The sequence below is a fragment of the Nomia melanderi genome, chromosome 11 (assembly GCF_051020985.1).
Source record: "Nomia melanderi isolate GNS246 chromosome 11, iyNomMela1, whole genome shotgun sequence".
Taxonomy (NCBI): Eukaryota; Metazoa; Arthropoda; class Insecta; order Hymenoptera; family Halictidae; genus Nomia; species Nomia melanderi.
Genome location: NC_135009.1, coordinates 9,337,641 through 9,358,355, shown reverse-complemented (window position 1 = coordinate 9,358,355; position 20,715 = coordinate 9,337,641). Strand labels below are relative to the sequence as shown.

Here is a 20,715-nt window from a genome sequence, read left to right as displayed (position 1 = left end):
AAATGCGACGTCGCACGTACACGAATACTAACGCGGATTAAATTCCTCGGCTGGGGTTGTAAATCCCAGCTTTAACTTTAGGTCTCGTTAATACTCGCGACGCGTCGATTTACGAATTTCTTCAGAAATCGACTGATTCAATTCTGATCTCCGACTGGTTGAGATCAGATCACTAGTTGTAGTTGTCCCGAACGATGGACTGACTACTGTTTGAATGAATGAATGATATCTCGTTACTCCGAACGATTGAGTATCTGAGATATCGTCACTCCGAACGATTGAGCGACTTATGTGTCCCGAACGATGGACTGAACGTTGTGCAATGAGAAAAAGTCTCTGAGATTGTCACTCCGAACGATTGAGCGAAAAAACCCGAGATATCGTCACTCCGAACGGTTGAGCGACTTATCTTGTAATGAGCGTAAAAAACCTTTCGAGTGCGATCCTGTAGGTGTTTTTATACGACACCTACAGGTTTTGTGTCGGGTGCGCTGATTGGGAAATCGAAAATACCCAATCAGCGCATAATTCCAAAAATCGGGGGGCGTCTTGGACGACGCCCCTTGGCCTGCCCTCTTGGTGCAAGAGTGAGGGCAATGACCACGTGCGAGGGATCCTCGAAGATTTGCCGATGCCTTGGAAATTTCCTCCAAGTTGACGCATGGCTGGCGGAACCGTTACGAACGAGGTTCGCGTCGACCCTTCGGAAATTCCCGGTTTATGATATGGTCGGTTGTCTGTACGAACGACGAAAATTCCAGAACTATTGTCTGGAGATGCGCGGATTAACTAAATGATTTTCTCATGGTTTAGGGTGCGATTGCCCCTTGTAACTAAAATAAATAAACTGAGTTCGAAAAAAGCTAATCCCGAAAGTAAATTTGTTGGCACGTCCATATCATAAACGAACCTTCGAGGATTTTCTCCGTTTTGTTCCGCGTCGGACGGAACAAGCAGTCCACTATTTTCCTTGCGACGCGCCGTGAGTTTTTCCGTTCGCCGTTAATTCCGTGCGTTCGGTTTCCTTTCGATTCCAATGGCAAATGGAACGCTGGGAAAACTCGAAACTTTTCTTGGCGAACATTGTTGCATTCATACATTTAAATCGTCCAACGGCTACCGAACTGTGACTCAGCGATCGCAGGATTACGACCGCTCACTCCCGTTCCGTTTCTTCTGTTTTCCTGCAATTAAACTCAAACGATTATGCGTGCGTTTGCATTGCAGATCCGACCGAGGCCCCTTGCATAACGGTCTGTGCGCCGCTCGATGATCCGTTTCGCCTGAAGTTCGCGGCTTTTACGCAACGCATTTCTAATTAGCTCGTTCCGCAGCTCTCCCAGCGCTTGCATTTAATGGGACACTTTCGTGCACGGCACGCACGTGTTTATTATTTGACAAATAAATCGTTTTCGGATTTGTTTGATGTTTTTCGCAAACGAGTAGCCTGTTTCTCGTGGCCTTACTCGATGGCCGACCACTTTTCGTCACCTTGGACTTTCTAGATTCTAGGCAACGATGAAATGTAAGCGCATTATTTTTTAGAACTTGCAAATCGGGGTTTCATTACTTTTTTATTGCTGGCAAGCGAGCGTACGATTTATCGAGTGCTCTTGCCTTCCAGCGATATTTATGAAGTAGAGTATCGTCGCTTCTTGCGAAACGGAGTTATTTTTTAGTGGTATCCCATTAATTACGTCATTAGTACTATGCAATACTAAAGAATATAAGATTCTTTAGCCTCGCCGTGATAGGAACTGCAGAAATGCACTTTTACGATATCAATTCACTAAAATCGAAAGCTTCAAAGATTCCTGTCATCCCAGGAAACATAGAAACATCATTAACCTTCCTCAAAGATTTTTCTCGTAAAGATTAAAAAATCGAACAATATAAAATCGAAGGATATAAAATCCGCAATATAATGGTAACATAGAAGACCCACATTTCCTAGATGCGAAAACATTGTAATCCAGCCACTAAAGCACGAAGCGCGATAACAATGGCATCCGCGGGAATTTTACTTTTATTAAATTTCCAAGACTCGTTCCCACTCTTACTAATTATTCTTATTATTAGTGCGTATCTTATTTCTTTCACTGAAAACAATTTTCAATTCCACCTGATAGCAGCTGTTCTTGGCCCTCTCCTCGATTTATGGGAAAGACTACATATTCAGCGACGGAAGGGTTAAGTAAATGTATGATTGTAAATGGAGCGCGATTCATCAGTAGTGGCTGGTCGGTAGGCCGAAGCCAGACCCGATAAAATCGATCTCGCCGACTGCAGCTAGATGCATCGGCCGTAGCCCGCATTCGAGCGGAATGCAACGCGATACCGGGACCACTTTCACGTGCCGGCGCTTTAAGGCTTCCGATGATCTTGCGTAATACGTTCGCGGCGCACGTGCAACCGGCCGATACGGGCGAACGAGAGTTTCATTGACCCGTGAACGCGTGAATCGCAAAAATTCGGAATTCCGCTTCCTTTTGTCCCGCCGGCCGTTTTGTCCGATCGCGAGATCGGCGCGCGTATCACTAGATCCGGTGACTCGTCGAAATCGCAGGTGAAAAAGGACGAATCCGCCCGGAATTCGGCTCCGGAATGAAATATTTCATGCGTTCCTGTGCACTCTGTTACGAGCCGTGAATAGTCAGTCGCGAAAGTGAATAGTTCGATGCATTGCCGGAGAGAACGGAAAGTTCATTTTAATTAGAGGAAATGATAAATCTGTTGATGCATATTGTAGGCGACCTGCGAAGCTTCGCGTCTTCCGTGAGAATATTGAGTAGCGTTTGTTAAAATTTGATATTTATTTGTTTCAATTCACTTTCGGTGCATAGAATAAAGTAATAAATCTAGCTGCAGCTTCGCAAGCATTGAATTCAATCGAAACTGAGTACTGCATTGAATCGTTTACTCGCGAGAGCTCGAAGCAACTGAACGTTCTGTGTGGCTGTTTGGACATCGCGAACCTCGTTAACGTCGAAAGAAAATAAAATGTTCGGGAGGTCGAGGTGAACCTTCAGGAACATGGCTATCAGACGGAACGTGTCCATGAGAAAAATATCAGGTTGCCAAGGATGATGCATTGTGCACCGAAAAAAGCAAGGTGGAACGTGCTACAAATAAAACAGGGAAGAATAAAGCAACGAGAAGCTTTTATTTACCTGGAAGGATTACTCTCTCGCTGGGGATAGAATGAACATTATCGGACGGTTCGACGGCCGAGCTTCCCGTGACTGAAAGCTTTCTAAATAATGCAAAACCTGGCGAGTAGAGAAAATGTGTCCGAGAAATACCGCTCGTTGATTCTGTTCTAGGATCTGCCGCGTTGAATCTTTGAAAAATCAATGTTCGACAGCAAAGGATTTCTTCATAAGCATTTCAATGACCATAATAGTTGTAGTCGTAAACTAGTCAATCACCTTGTGCAACGTAACGCAACGATATCTCTTAAGATCATTACATAAAAGAAAATTGTTCTTTTCCCATAATGCATTTCACAATTTCGTACTATGCGCATCATCTGATGCAATGCTTTTTTATGTAACCTAGTTATTAGGAAGTTTATTAACTCTAGAATTACCAAGCGTTTAATACGATTAATGTGTACTCCTTTAAAAATTATAACAGATTCTTTCCGGTTTCTTCACATTTTCAATATAGTATTCATACGAAGCTATTTATTTTTCAAATCATTTCGGATATTTTACGCTTTTAAAATACCAATAATTGCGGAATAAAAAGATTGAAACCCGCCATTTTGACGGGCTCTGCAGGCAGTACTTTTAATGTTTCCGCGAGCGAAGTGTTACAAATATTTACTGTACACTTTGTTCTATCCTCCTCGGAAAAATTGATACTCGTTCATTTAAATTTTGGAATTTACAGGTTTAAAAGTAGACAATTAAGATACATATTTGCATAACTCCGTTAATTAAGATCAATCCCAACATTTACGAAATAATGCTTATAAAGTTCATTAACCAAGTTGACTCGTTCCGTAAATCTAGTGTTAACGCGTTGAATGCCGCGCGATATCATACACGAAAATACACAAAATGGAAAAAATATAATATTAAATCGTTTGATTGAACTGCACTATTATTATTGCACGTCGATCTACTTGCATTATTTATAATACAGAAACGTTTTCAAGTCATCGTTTAATTAAGTGAACTGTAGTAACGCAATTTGGTTGGGGGTCACAGGTGACCCTCTTCGCACTCAACGTGTTCAGCATCGTCCTTCTCGCGACTCGCAAGGACGATCACGGATCGATCCTCGCAGGGCCGATCACGATCAACCTGTTATTGGCTGGTTAGATTGTAACTCTCCTTGGAAGTTGCACGCGTCGCTTTTCGCTGAGCGTTTAACATGCATCGCGCACAAGGCCGCGGGGAGGTGCAGCGTTCCATTTATGTCCCACGCGGGCATATTAACCCTCGAACAGCCGAACGCAGCACAAAGTCGGTGCAGGGTCGATTGCGAGTCTCGCGAGGGAACTTTCTTTCCGTATTTAAACGCTGACGTGATACTTTGCCGTTCTCCAAACTGGTTTCTGACTCGGTTTCATCGCCATTTAATATTTCGGAATACCGCGGAACAATTCGATAAATTTTAAGTATTTTAATTTCGTTCGTTGCAATTCCGCGCACAGTATGCATGAAATATTATTCGCAGCTAACCGCAGAATGCATCTGGCATGTATTTCGCGGGATCTGCGATCTCCGCATAATACAGTTTCGCCCCAGCACGGTTACGGAATCAAAGAAGTTCTCGATGTACCGAGGCACTTCCTTTGAAACATGCACGACAGAGAACTTCTCGAACACGTCTTGTATTTGCGAAATTTATGAAGATTTTGTGGGGAGAAACCTATGAGGAAAGTGTAACTAGTTTATTTATATTGGAATATAGACACAAAGATACTCTACAGGAAGTTTAGAGAATGTATTTTGTAATGAGAAAGATAAATATTAGATCATCCCATAAATAATGTCATTTCTTATCTTACTTTGTAAGATACTATTTTATTGCCATTACGAAAATATGTATCAAAGTTTCACAATATGATGAATAGGATGATCTATTACATCTGTCACGATTATGTCAACGTGAAATTTGGAAGCAGTTATTTAGGAAAACGTAGCTACTGTATTTTACAGAAGTTACCTTGTATCGATAAAAGAGTGAAAAGTTAACATAAAATTCCTAGTTATGGGGAAAGTTATCTTAAAATTAGAAGCAAAACTCTCTCGAGTTGGTCACGCGAACTGATTCTTCCGCGGCAAGGAGAATTCAGCTGAGAAGGTTCAGAGAGCAACGTAGGTCTCTCGGCTGTTTTCGGAGCGCTGAAGCTTCTTACAGCTTTGCATAGCTTATCCTCAAGCGGTCCCATGAATTCTGGCACGCGGTTGCGTCTTCTCCGTGAAATCTATTAAACTTCGCGGCGTCTCGACGAAGTTTCGTTTTAATCTCCGACGATGTTTCGCGAGGCTCGCTGCCAACTTATCGAGACTTGTGATTCTGTCGCGGTTAACAGGTTCAATGCAAAGCATTTTTATGATTTCAGTAACAAAGATCCTTTTACTACTCTGCAGTATACAATTTAACCCTTTGCCCTATGATTTCTTTCACAACTATGCTTACTGAAGAGAAAAGGTTTAATGCTTATTCTACGTTTACTCCAGAGGCTAACCACCGGTAATCAAAAAGTAATGTTTAATTTATATTCGAACGAAGTAAATAATATTTAGACTCATCAAATTCAATTAAAAGTTCTTATCACGAGCTGGTGGGAAAATAGAGGTTAAGGAATGATGACACAATTTTGACGTAACGATACAATGCGCTTTTGAATATTTTGAAGTTTGGTGTGTACCAAGTTTTCTGTGAATACTCTTCAATAATATTTCGAAATTTTCAGCATTACTTTGAACTCTTCTTAAGCAAGCGCGTCTATTATTATCATTCAAACTATTCAGAATGCAGAACGGAATAGAATTTCTTTCTACTCGATTTCGTATAAATCGCAACGAAAGTTAATGAATTTTGTTTGCCAACAAGGAAAAGCCTCGAATTGTTCTGCATTCTAAGCAATCGCGTTCGATGAACTTGATCCCAGTCACTAGCGGAGGGCAAGCTTCATTAATCGCTGGTCAACGGTGTCTTGAACATAATTCACGAGTGCGCGACGGCAAGTATGTTTCGCGGCTGTTTCTGATTACCATACCTTCGCTTTCTCTCGGCTTTTCCTCGTCTGACGTAACGTTGCGCGTTGCAGGGTGTCTCGTAACAACAGAATTTGCGTCGAGATTAATTCGAAGTTTGGAAACGATATGGAAAATCTACTTATCCATTCAATTCGATTATCAACAACTCTACATAGAAGCACAAACCAAATTCTCCTTAAAAATCCCTTATTTACAAAACTCCACGAAACACGAAATAAATCTTAAAAGTTTAATAAATAAATACATATCTACAAATATTAAATAAGCTTTCGTAAATCGAACCAAAATCCATTAACAACAATTTTATAATTAAAAAGAATTACACCAATAGTGTTATATTCTACACTGTTACGCTACATCTTCCAGGAAAATTAAATTTTCCCAAATAGTCCATCAATCTATATACATTCTAATTACTAAGAACCATAATTGTTTCCAATTGATGAATAAATTCTGAAAACAATCAGTTCCACGTATTTCTGAAGCAACGAAAACCGAGAAATTTCGTTTCTCGGCAGAATTTCTCGCGAGTATCTCTATATTCTCGCAGTGAGTCTCGATTTAATTCGTAGCAGCCACAGTCGAGACGGCAGGCTGCGGTTCCGTTGCATAATGCGAGGCGCGGTGACGTTCGCGAACGCGGTTGCCGCGATTGCGATTTATGAATACCAACGGTGTTGCGCAATTAGACCGAGGATCTGCGTTCAGAACATTTTTTCTCTTGCCGACACTTGACGCAACACGTGTTCCGTTGCAGTCTCGCTTTCGATGCAACGGTGACACACATTGCGTAACCTCTCGATCGGGCGTGTGCACTCGATCGTGCGCGAATCGTCTCGTCCGGTCGTTTTCTCCTATCCATTCATCTCTTTCTTTCTTCACCTTTCATCGGGAAGAAACCGCTAGGCGCCCGTTAGGGGAGAAGCGAAATCATTTCTACGTGTCGCGAAACGGTGCCCCGTATCCACAGGAACGTCAGAATACACGCACAGTTGCGTAAAAGTTGTATCTGGTCGCAGAAGAAAGTGTGTTGCGTAAGAGTTCTCGCGTGTTTTATCGACGATGACTCTGCTCGAGGCGATCTCTTCAAGGACGAATTTGTTTTAGAAAACCGAGAGTCAGGGGAGTTTGAGATTCAGTGGAAACAAGAGGAACAGGTATATACCTAGGATAAAATTCTCACGTTCAAATTCTGCGTTGAAATCTTGATAAACCAATGGCGACGATTTAAAGATAACGATTAACTTCGATGGAATTAGAAAAATAGAGTCAGAGTTCAGGGAAATTGAAGATAATAAGCGGGAACGATGTTTGAAATCAAGAGTCAATCGATTGGTCGATTGAAGACTTTTGGATTCGAGAGAATTAGAATTTGAAAGAATTAGGGGACAATGATTAGTCACGTTTGCTCACGAACGAGTTGTAAGCGATCGTTCAGCTTCAATACGAGAATTATGAGTATAGAAAATTTGCCTTTCTAACGACGAGGGCTCTTTCGATCCAACCTAACAAGCTGTCCTTAACAAAGTCCACAAACATCCCAATTTCATAAGCATATAAAGGTACGGCAACAAGATTCCGAAAAAAGTGACTAAACATACACGAGCGTCACAGAATTTCGAAGGCATTAATTACGTTCAGCGACCGTAACCAGACACGGGAACGGCAGTCGCGTGTTCCACGTTACGTATCTCCGTAAACACGTACCGAAAGCACATAACCTCAGCGCGTGTAGGTAATTAAAAAATGTTGCGGCAGCTCCGGCAACGTCAGCGGAGTCGGAGAAAACAGAAAAAAAACCCGGAATACGGACAAGTTGAGGAGCTCTGCTTTTTTTTCGTCGTTTCTCGTGCGTGGTTCTTTCCCATTTTTTTTTACCATTGAATTTTTTCTTTCGTAACCACTTTCATTCGACAACGCAGGAGCTGGTGGCACGCCACCGGCCGTCCAGGAAGCGCGTTTCTTGGAATTCTTTCGTCGAATTGGGGCAAGATCGACGACCAGCTGCCCGTTCGGCGAACGAGCGAATCGAAAACACTCTTCCTTCCGACGCACAGTGGCCTGGGAACTCGATTTTTGTGGGCAAAATTCAAAAGTCATGCAAAGTTGATGGACATCGGTAATCAGGGGATTTTGGGGTCATCGATGACGAATCCGACATGAGACATGTTAAATTCAAGATGGATTCATTATTGTGCACCTGTGATGTAGACATTTGTTTTGCATGGCGGAAAATAATTTAATCTTTGCACTAACTGCTTCTTGACAAAAATATAATTAGTGGGACTAATATAAATGAGAAATAACGTGGAAATAGAAATATATAATACGGAATCTAAAATGTTAATCACAAAACACGAGATATTCCAATAAAATTATTCTAGATTTTCCAATTTAATGTTATCTAAATATGTAAAAGGCAATAATATAAATTTTCTATCTTACCGAAAACATCGTGATTCTTAAAATCTGTATAAAAATGAAAGTGCCAAGGGGATACTCAAAATATATGTACTCTCTTTCTGTAATATCTAGATTTTCATGTAAAGGTATCCTCATATCTAGTAGCCGCAAGCACATTTTTAAATCCTTTCCAAAGTTTATCATAAACATTGCATAGTTTTCACATAAATTAATAAATCTTTATGCCATTAAATAATCCTGCATATAAGTGTTTTCAAAATCTTTCACTTAACCTATACTGCATATTTGGAAAGATAAATTTCACTTTAAAATTATATTGGATCACACAATCACAAGAAATGAGCGATATTTTGGATTTATGTGTTTAGAGTACCCTGACTTTACGCAGGAAAATTTTTTCCAAAATATTCGTTTCGAAAAACCGAATGTTGCCCGAGAAATATGGGTTTCTAGGCCACTGTACTATGGGAGCCGGGTAACGATTCCGAATTCCGATACGGACCGCGAACAGAAATCATTTTTCCTTATGTAAGACGATCGCCGCGGGTTGCGACACATGCTCATGCGGCTAGTTAACCGGCCGGGCTGCCCCCTCGCGAATCTCGTCGCGAAATTACGTGCAAGTACGCGCGCGTGCAGTTTCTCGGTTATTTGAGCAAAGTGAACGTAACTATTGCGCAAATTCCGGTCACGTAACCCGGAGGTGCCGGCCAACGGCCGCTGGTATTGTCAAATGATAGTGCGACCGATCTAGGCTTCGTATATCGTGTCGCGCGAGGAACGATCGCAAGGTAATTTTTGAATGACGCAACCTGGGATCGCGATTCATGTAACGCAAGTTTTTACGCTTGGAAATACATGGCTATTACGATCGTAAAATTGATTCATTTAGAGGGATTTAACATTCTATTATTAATTGCTTGTATTATTAATTCGTTGGTTCATTGACGTTTGTTATTACGGGAACAGAGACTATCAAAGTATAATTACCATAATTGTAGTTCGGAGGAATTCAGTGATGTACTATTAATTGGTTGTATCATTAGTTTGTTGGTTGATTAATATTCGTTATTAGGAAAATACAAATTATTCGTATACAATTATCGTAATTGTAGTCCGATTGGATTAAATATTGTATTATCAATTGCTCGATTATTCACTGATTCCTTAATTTTTGCTAGAGAAATAGGGACTACTCACCTTTATCGATTCGTTGATACACTGATTTTCGTTATTCGAGCAATGGACATTATTATTCACCGTATGACTAATGAAATGTTTTGACTCGGTAACGTTGATTCATTGGTAAGACGAACAACGTTCGCATGGCCGGCTCGCGAGGATGTCCGGTGGACAATACTTCATGCGTTACTTACAGTAGGATATACAGCTTGGGATCGCGCCAGCAATTGTAATCGCTGGAAGGCACAGGCTTCACTTCGACGATCGGAATCTTAGGGCCGGTAGATCGATAGGTCGAATTGCCCTCGCGTTCGACTCGATCCGCGCTCGCTCTCAGCAACGAGGTCAAGGAAGTCCTGTCGCATGTGGCCGGCAAACAGAGACCCAAAAATACTTGCTGCGTCTGCGAAGGAAATCGAATTATTCGGGATCAGTGGAAAAGAAAATTCAATGTCGATCGTTTCGAAGTCAATCTTGTAACATCAGCATATTCCTGTTATAGATCCGACAGATAGCGAATCAGTTTGAAAGGGATTTATGACATTTGTTAACCCTTTGCACTCCTGTGTAGAGCGTGACTTGACATCAGTTTGATTCAGTTTTATTTACAGGTGTGATTCTTTGTCAAGATATTTTTAAAATAGATTATGTTATTATGTTATTTTGAATATTATTAGTAAGAAGAATCGTTTACACTGCTCTCTACATACTAATTATTTTTTAAAATGCATTTCAAATCAAATATCGTAATAATACAGTCATCGAGGAAAGAATGCGAAAGAAATTCGAGGTGCAAAGGGTTAAAACATTCGGGGTGCAATAATGCTAGAATTAGAGCAATCAGATTGCCTAACATGTACTTTCTTATATGAATTACAATAGCGCACTTAATCAGATTTCAGTCGTCTTGTACAGTAGAACGCACTTTAGTAAATCAATTTATTTCAATATTGATCATAAATCAATTGACGTGCATTTCGTGCGATTCCGAGCATACCATTCTGTTATATCTAGAGCAGTTAAATTCCTGAACATACACTTCGGGACAAAAGGATAGCACACTCTAAAAATTAATAAATTTCTTTGTATTAAAGGAATTATACAAAATCCTTCTTATACACATTCTTCCGTAATGCTTTTATAAACATTATAAGTAATATAAATTCAATTTTATGCAATACATTTTGTGTTATTGACGGAAAATAGAAATATTACATTTAGTAGGTCAAAATGATAGCACATTTCGTGAAAGATAATCAACGGAAATAAAACGAACTAATTTGATAATGGTTTAATACTTAGCATGACTCCCTTCGCATTTAATAACAGCAACTATTCTTCGAGACAAAAGTTTAATAGATTTTTAGCTTCGTTTCTCTTACTCCTCCACAATGAGTTTTAACTCATTAATATTTACCGATTGTTTCCCGTGTTAGTACACAAACCTTGTCAAACTCAACAATTTTCTGACATTTAAGTCCGAAGATTTACCCATTCTAAAACGCGAATTCCGTTTACTTGCAATTCATTGTTTCCATTCTATCTGCTTTACGATACACAACATAAGAGAATATACAGTATGCAATTTCATTGTCTCGATCAAGATTTCAATTGGTTTATCTAATACCCACGCTGGTCACCAACCAGTTCCCCAAAAATTTCACCGCGAATCGATTAACGGCGAGTTCACACGGTTCTCATCGTACGACGGGCACGTTCGCGCACGAGTTTCTTGCTGCTATCCCTTGAAAAATTTATTTTTCCTCGGCTGCTCCCCGTCTCCCTTGGTTTTTACCGTTTCCACGCCGCTTATCCGCGGCCGCGGGAAACCGTGATGGGGTCTCAAACTCGTCCGACGTAAGCTGGATTCCAGCGAGATAATCTCCTGCGGATCAAAGGATTGCTGCCCGTTGCTGAAAAGTGCGGGACACGGCTTGGCCCAGGCACGTCGCGTGGCATTCCAGCGCGACTTACACCGCGACGTGGATTAATAACGCGGACAGCGCCGCGACACGATCATTTTCACCCATTCTTTCCTCGATTTCAACTTTCTCAGTCGTACTCTAATTATACGGGCGCGTCCGCCCGTTCTCTCGGTGTCGCCGTAAACGAACCGCGAGCCGAGCAATAAAGAAATAGAATGAAAGCGTCGCCGGTTGATCGGATTAGCTGGAATCGCGGATCTCACCCGTGGGACACGGTTTCTTTGAACGACTGCCTGGCGAATCTTGCCGAATGGAAATCAAATATACGCCGGCAGCCTTCTAAATCGCTTGTCACTTCGAAGTTTCAATTAGTGTAAGTCACAGAGGCTGTGCAGGTTTTTTTTTTGAGGAACGATTATATCGTAAATATCATTGATTGTATCATTGGTATGAAATTATATTGATATAAGTTGGTGTTGATATAAAATATGATTGATATAAATACTGTTGAAGGCAGATACTAAGGAGAATAGTTGAATAGGACTCTGCGAGATTCAGTGTACCGCTGGAAACAATTGAAGGTATAGACGTTTGACAATTCAAATGAGATCGTGCCATCTCATCTGGAATTGTTCTAATATATTCAGTTTATATTGAATTCTATTGCCATTAATTTTCTTCTTCTCGCTTTGTCTGGTCCTGGACTTATATAGCTTGTAGAGGAATCACCTGTCTTGACAGAACGTAGATACCTTAATGTCTGCATAATTCAGTCGTTGGATTGTATTCGTATAATTCAATTTATTTACATTTAATTCTTTGTTTATATTCATACTTAATTATACTAAAATTTTTCAAAGTAGCTCCCCATTTTTATAGAAGCATTTCACTCTCATTATGAACTGGAACATGTTACTAAATATATCGTAAGATCCGCATATATAATCAATTAAACAACCAATGAAATACATATATTATTTCCTTTTATCATTGCGTGTATCATTCATCCGTACGTGAATATGTTTTTCATTGAAATTGCTACGAGTTGTTAGCGTTAATGGAAAAGAGCTTCGAGCGCAAATATTTAACATTCCGAGATTTATAAAACCCGTTGACAAAAACTGGACGGATAATTCGCCCGGGATAAATGTTCGCGAACAAATTGTTAAGCATCCACTGGCGATAAACCGCGAGTCGCGCGAATAAGCATGCACCGGCGGATTATCCGGAGCTATATACGCGACATCGGTTTTAAAGTCTCGGTGGTTTTCGTTTCATCGTGTGGGAAGGAGAACGTTATTGCGAGCTGATACTTCGTGTTTATAGTGGGTCGCGCAAAACACACACGTACAAGCCGACGCATTAGATTAATTAGCCGTTGACGAATTCCGCCGGTGGGAATAAATAATCCGTCACGTGTACCTCCGGCACGCGTGTAACTCGCTACCCGCGTTTAATTAATCCCGCGTAATAATTCATTAGTCGTTACAGCCATCGCTTTATTCAGCGCCCGAAAGCGGATTAACGTTGCCCGGATTAATTAAGCACACTGTCGTCGGCGCTCGTCGCTGATCACGCGACGCTAATGACCGCTTTTCTGTCCCGATCCCGGACTTCTCTCTTTAATTGCGCATATTGTTCTAACAATTCGCGTCGTCCCGGCGAAGATTCTTGGAAACGTGCGCCGAGATTTTCTGAAGCTTCCGAAGATTATACAGAAATGAAAAGTAATACTTTCCAATGGAATATATACAGGATGTTTTTAAAATTGTCGAATAATGAAAGAGGAGATTTCACATGGAAAAATGAATCAAAAGCATAAACTGAAATTTATTCGTTTATGTTCACCTCGTTTGTTTAAATATCAAAATATAAACTAATATTTTTCAGTGAAATGTACCGAAAGTTTTCAGAATTGTAGAATAATGGAAACGAGAAGATTTTACATGAAAAACCGAATTGAAAATTTGAAATAAAATTTACTCATGAACGCCTCGTTTGCAAGACAATGGGGCTTAAGCAGCCAGTGCGCGTGTGCTATCTGCCGTGCGTATTGTGTCTGTTCATAACCGACCGTTTCCACTTTCCACGCACTACTAGCACGTGTCCGACGTTTGAATTCGATTATCTCGAAAACGATCTCTCCCATGACCGAATTTTAACCCATGTTTCGACGCATTTTTGCACGTAGATTCACTTTCTTCCGGATTCCAGCATAATCTCACAAATACTTTCTACATCTAATTAAAATTCCATATGTCCCAAGCCAAATTCCAGCGGTACGGTAGACCAAGTCGAATTAGTTCACACGGTGAATCCACATTTATTGCATCTCAAATTATGTTCCCTATTTCTTAATTTATAAAAGAAAAATTACAGAATTCTTTTTCACTTTTAATTTTTAACACGTTAATACCGTGTCAGTCACCAATGATCGCTTCTTAACGTTTAATAACATAAATAAATTAACAATAGTGTAATGCAAGAAATTTGATGTTCAATAATTAACAATTGCTCCTATTTACCTTTGCTACGAAGGAACAAGTCGTATATAAAACGTTCAAGCTTCTCATGCCGCTTAACGTGTTGATGTCCAAGTATTTTATACTTTACACGCTGCATTTACACGGTACAAGAGACAATCACTGAGATCAATTATCTTCCTTCCACCAGAACGTAAGGATCTCCGATTCTCGAAGCAAGCATAGGGTCGATTGGACGGCAGGATACTTACGGACAATTCCAACTCCTTCGGCAGAGTGAGGTTCATCGTCGCCACGTGGAATTTGAGTGGATAGGGCGGCCTGTCATCGATCCCCGACAACTCCGGCCCATTCGTGCGATTCAGTTCCCGGCACTGGGTGCTCGAACCTAGCCAGAACCCGTTACCGAAATGGAATTGCGAGGAGTAACGGCCGCTCGCGTCCGACACTGGAAAAAAAGGCATTGACTGAAGAATCACGTCCAATAAGATGCGTTCTGCCGGAAGGAAAACGATAGCCGCTCCGAACCTCTATTGTATAATCTCTTTTGAAGCCTCCACGAATACTACAATGATAGCTCTTCCACCGGAAACGGTCGCTGGAAATTTTCAACCTCCTAACTAACTGAAATTTGATGGAAACCTGCCAATCTCTGCTCTTAGAACTATATAAAAGTCGCTCGATTCTCTAATAATAACTTGAAAGTTGATTCAATCACTTAACGAAATCCTGTCACCGTCGACGAAGGCTTGACGTTTGAAACTTTTGTTTTGGAGACACGACTCGTCCGGAAATAACAGAACTTAGTTACTGAATTCTAAAGCTTAAACTCGAAAATACGCTTAAACTGATCAAGTATTAAGGGGAACATCTGTAATATCATATTTGTCTTTCCAGAATGAAAGACAATTATGAAGGATAAAAGTCAATCATCGTATCTGAGGGACCTGATGGAAAGTTGGAATTGAGTTACATACGGAAACAACGATGTCTATTTTGATTGTAAATCAATATTTATTCAATTCGCCGTTCACAGCAATAACAAACGGACGGTTTACATGCGTTTTAAACGAATTATTAACGTTTGGTCGATCGATTGTCAGTGAAACGATGTACAAAAGTGTCTATTCGAATTTTACAATCGAGAAGCTTCAGTCGATGCTTCTCACCGTCTTTCTCTCGTCGTGTGTTCATTCGAGCCTGTGTTCCCGGTTGCGTAAGCCCTGCGAGGGTTGAGCAGTCGCGGGAGGTTCATTGTCAGTTACGTAAATCGGCGTGAGGCGGTCGGGAGAGCGGAGAAAGCGCGTCACGCGGTCACCGGCGAGCAAACAACGATCCTCTCAACGCAACGTCGAACGTAAATACGTAAACGCGAATCAAGAGCGACCGAAATATCCATCGCCCGATCCGTTTCCACGTGAAACGTCCCGGTAACAAGACTTTATTTCGCTAAACCGGCGAATAACCGCCTGATACGATAACTCTCGGGAACCCAGCGGCTCGTGAAGCGTGTTTTGACTCGGCAGCCTCGATTCTCGTTTCGACCGCCGGGATAAACCATTGAGCACGTTGCGCGCAGTCTGATGCAACGCCTAACGCGCATCTAAATACCACTTGCTACGTCCAGGAGATTAATCTCGCGGTAACGCGAGTGGAAACGATTGGAAGCTGTACCGAGGGGTCATTAGTATTTTAGAGACTCGCGGAATATCATGAGCAACCCATTTCATCCTTTCTTTGCCACCCTCGTTTGTACAGAATGTTCCGTAAATCATAATAGCCAATGAATCTATATGAAAAAGTAAATCGTGGAGTAATGTTTCCTCGCAAATTTCGTTTCTAAGATGATCAATCTTGAATATTTTATTATTCAGTATTTCATTTTGAAGATTCACAATGTACATCGGCAATTGTGAGTAGATTAAGCTAATTCTTATTCAACAACCGGGTGAACCTTTCGTGGAATAGTACACATATCTACCACGAACACTTTAAATTACCGGAAAGCTAGGAAACGACTAGATAAAAGAAAATTGTACCACACGAGGATCTTTGCTTATGGTTGACAGCTAAAGTACTAAATCAGCTGTCAGTACACGTGCTTTGGTTGATTATTGTAAGTTTTATTTCACAAAATTCGTCAGTTATTCTAGTGGCATTGTTTGTGAACCTTTGTAAAACTTTGTTGTACACTTTTTATAATTTTGCTAAGAAAGCGATTATCTTGAAAGTGAAACGTCATACGAAGAAATGTTATTTCCCGTGCTACTTTTGGCTTAATTCCACGGAACAGTCGGTTTTTTGCTTTATCCAGCGATTCCGAAGACACCCTGTACAGGCATTCGTGAAATTGGACTATGCAAGCGCCATGGGCGTGTTTGCTCCTCCGCGAGCACTAAACCAACGTCCAGCGGCTGCGTCTTCCTGCGATTTCGCAATAATTACGTATGAAACGCTTATAAGGATGTACTCCCGTGAATTTACGAAATCCCTGAAACGAATAAAACTCTCTTGCATAAAGTTTTACTGCCACGGCGACGGGTTGCGGGAAACAGGACGGCTCCGCAGAAGCGCGGCCAATAGGTCAGAAGTACGTTTAACGATACGCGTGAGTGCCGATAGCGTTTACAGGATTAAGTTCACAGCTACTCGTAAAACTAGCCGACCTTTCCGGATCGCGAGTGCAACGGTGAAAAAACATCGTTTTATGGTACCCCTTTCTCGCGTTGATTCTGAACGATTTTTTCATGGTTCCGTAGAATTCTATGCACAGCAGACTTCTCTACAGTGCGGGGGGTACGCGTCGTGTTACAGGATGCCGCGTTACACGAGACGTTGCATTCTTCGATAAATTTATTGTTGAATCAAATGTATTTCTACTGTACCTTCAACCCCTTGTACGATTTTCAGATAAAATACACTCGACAAGAATAATTTCCTAATTGTCTTACCAATATAAATTTTACTTAGTTTGTGGAAATTAGAAAGATACGTTTATTCATTGTAAACGCAGATTTATGGTTTAAAATTGTAACATTGATAATAGTAAAATGATCTTTCAGTTCGACCTGTGCGCAATGAATAATTTTAATTTTCATTAAATTCAGCTAGAAATGTTCCTCACAAATTGCAAGCGGTTGAATGTGCATTGTGTTCGATTTTAATGAACGTTTACACAGTTCATAGTGTTCACAGTTCACAGTAGGTCTTCACCTATTGTCCTCCGAACGAAAAAACTAGAAAAATGTTTCAAAATATTCTATTCACTTTGCTGGTTGCATGGAACGGTTTATCGCATTGCGTGAGTGCTAGTTCCAATTCTTTGTGTTATACGAATTCTCGTTATACGAGAGCCCACCGTGTACGAAATTCCCTGACGAGCTTTGTTCCGAAACTCGCAACTGTATAAAACACATATTGTCCGGCGCGTGTTGATTCCGGCCGAGTGTGGATCAGCGGAATCGCGGGCCTGTATTTGCCAAGTTTCGTTCGATATTCGAGCGTTCATTGAACGTGCTGCCGCGGAAGTTGCCGTTTGCGATTCCGCGTTTCATAGCGTAAAGGCGGGAAGGCGAGAAGAGACTTCGCGAATCACAACTTTGCTGGTCGAAAGTCTGTTACGTTTCAATAAACGAAAGTAAGCTGATTCTCTACTAATAGTGAAATTGTCTTTAACAGTTCCACAAAAACGTGATGATTATCTTTTATAAACTCACCCAAGATAATTAAGAATTATCGGTATCACTAGTATTCAACCAACATTGTTATAATATATTCTTGATACTCGTTATTACTTATATTCACGTATTCATATATTTATTCACTATTTTTTAAAAAGCCTATTAGGTTTATTATTAATCCATATTTCACGTCGAGTAACAAATTACTTATCAAGACTCCTACGTAGTCGAAACAGTGTTCTTAATAAAGCAAAAATTAAAGACCCAATATTCTCCATAAAAATTTCGCCATTGTCCTTATATCTCGCAAAGTTCGGTACGTTCGATACATCACCAAGACAATTTTTGAGTAGCTTGTGTAGTTATAAAGTAAGAATTCTAAGAGTTCGCGTGACGTGGCAGTTAAACAGTTAAGAACTCTGAAAAATTGATTTTTACCGCAGAAACATCAATATTTTGCTATTGTGCGCCGACCGGCGCTGTGCAAGTAGATTCGTCCGCGAATTTGTCGATAAACCGGGCCCCGGAAATCAACGCGGATCCGGAAAACCGTGAAAGTCGATTTGGCCGGCGTGCCGCGACCACAGCCCACGGATCGATGCGCGGCGACAGCTTTTCCCGCTTCGCGCCGCGATAATCGATCGGCCGGCGAAGCTGGCCAGCACCCTCGTTGAAATTTCGATGCACGCGGTCAGGGATACTCAGATTTATGATCAGAATTTGTGCGGTTTTGTAGTCAGGACGTCCGAACGTGGAACGCGCGTTGTAAAGTCTTTGACATTTAGAAATTTCGCGGTAGATCCTTAACCCTTTGCACTCCAGAGTCATCTCGCAGTCGTTAGTTCAATTGATACAGCAAAATTGTAAATTATAACGTTTACTGTTAAACTTTGTATAGTAGATCAGTATGGGACATATTGAAATAAAATAGTTTCGTTCCTCGATTTATGTGCGATTTCTCGTCAAGTTAGTTTAAAAAAATCTCGTCTGTATCTCAATAGAAAATGTTGAACTTTGATACGCTCAGGCGTGAAAGTTCAACAGAATTGTAATTTTAAAATTAAGGCATATCCGTTTGAATGCAATTATTAAAACTATAGAATACATTGTTAATTTGTATCTGCAGGTTGATGTTTGTTAATTTTATACTATATACATTTTTCTATAGTCACGAAAAAAATTCGGTCTATAGAGAGTTAAATTTTTCGCTGTAACGTTGGATAGGGTAGGAAAAGTTTGGAGTTTGCAATCCGAGGATCGGTGGAATTGCGTTTGACGCTAAATCGAATGTTTCGATGATGACATTACTGACTTCTCGTTTGTAATTGTTGGAAAGATAGAAATGATTTTCTGGGCGATCCGTGTATGAATTGATTGTTCAATAATATAGGAAATTGAAATATGCGTCTATCGATGTTTCAATAATTATATTTTCATAGTTTCTATAACAATCTAAAAACTAATCGATTCGATTGATCGATAATTCTACCGGTAACCCTGAATATCGTATTTTTCAGATAACCTACGGATTTGAATATTTCGAGATTCAAGGGTACCTTAGAAAAGGGGGTCGACTTGAATGGCAAAGGATTACACGAACGAAAATGCGATTAAATTGGACAAAATAACGAAGAATGCAGCGGTATGATTGCAGCAAGAGTTACATCACATCGGTAAAAGGTATCGCAATAGTACGATTATGTGTTTGTAGATGGTTTGTTTTATTTCTGAACGCCTAGTGTTTCCAGGATCAATTAACGTTAATAATCTTTCCACGTAATCTGTGGAAACATATCGCCAGTCGGAATATATTTTCCAACGGCGCAAACACAAATACGTACATTAACTCGTGGGATGCGGTAAACGCTGTTAATTGTTCTATCTATGGAAAGTAAATCCGAGCCATGAATCGCGAGTTTATGCTTGCCTATTTTATCTTTACGGTAAGGAGCCGAGATCACCGCGATAACCGCGCATTACGAAACGGATTATATCGTCGGAATTTACGTAGGCTTGCCGGTAAATAAAGTTATACAGCTCGTTCCAAAACGTGCAGCACAGCCAAATGAAAAGCTATTTTACACGTGGACACAATGTGAAAATATCTGGAGCACGTCTTCTTCGAAGTTTCTTTTGTGCGCAATTTCTAATCCTTCGAAGTAGAGAAGGTGAATCATAATCAGACTCGACATTCTTTGCTTATTCATCGATATAGACTCTGAAGACAATTTTGAATTCAGTTACACTATAATCCCACGATCAAATAGTATCTAATACTTCCATAATTTACTTATTCAATTTATTCTATCTCTTACTGGGTTCAATCATTTAACCCTGAATACCTTCTACAAAAACTTCAGCAACTCGATATCGAGTGCAATCCCATTCACTATCGAACACCGCAGCAAAGTTCCAAGGTAAATTTCAACTTTCTATTACGTTTATCCACAGTTTAATCGCGGGTGGCGTTAGAATATCGACGCCGGACGGGAACTTTGGGAAAGCTTTTCTACGGGTTCGGTCCGTTAAAGCGACTGTTCCATTCGTTTTAATCCTCCCACTAGCGAAAGGAACACTTTGCATCCACTATATCGTATACCCTACATTTTTTACCAATTTCTACAAGCCTTATTCGAAAGAAACATTACCTAATTATTCAGTGAATTATCGTGCAGCACGTACTTTGTTTCAGAGTAATTTGAATGTTTCAGTTCGCAGTGGGCCCAGGTATTTAGTTCGCGTCTGGAAAATTACCACTCGAGGGTTAATCTTCGATTTCGAA

At 40.5% G+C, this 20,715-nt stretch overlaps 2 protein-coding genes across 5 annotated transcripts in view; one reads left to right on the top strand and one right to left on the bottom strand.

The window, feature by feature from the left end:
• The window catches only part of LOC116430546 (nose resistant to fluoxetine protein 6), a 36,637-nt gene that overhangs the window by 14,189 nt on the left and 1,733 nt on the right, over window positions 1-20,715 (bottom strand). Inside the window, exons 2-3 of the mRNA XM_031984846.2 lie at window positions 14,505-14,701; window positions 10,040-10,248 (exon numbers count right to left, since the gene is read on the bottom strand). Coding sequence (XP_031840706.1) covers window positions 10,040-10,248; window positions 14,505-14,701 — 406 coding nt within the window. The remainder of the gene's footprint in view (window positions 1-10,039; window positions 10,249-14,504; window positions 14,702-20,715) is intronic.
• tyn (trynity) overlaps window positions 7,006-20,715 on the top strand; it is a 171,808-nt gene continuing 158,098 nt past the window's right edge. For 2 of the 4 annotated variants that reach the window (XM_076371992.1, XM_076371989.1), the window contains exons 1-2: window positions 7,006-7,396; window positions 19,451-19,613. The gene's annotated coding sequence lies outside the window, so the exon portion shown is untranslated. The remainder of the gene's footprint in view (window positions 7,397-19,450; window positions 19,614-20,715) is intronic. The other 2 variants (XM_076371991.1, XM_076371990.1) reach the window with 2 other exon arrangements.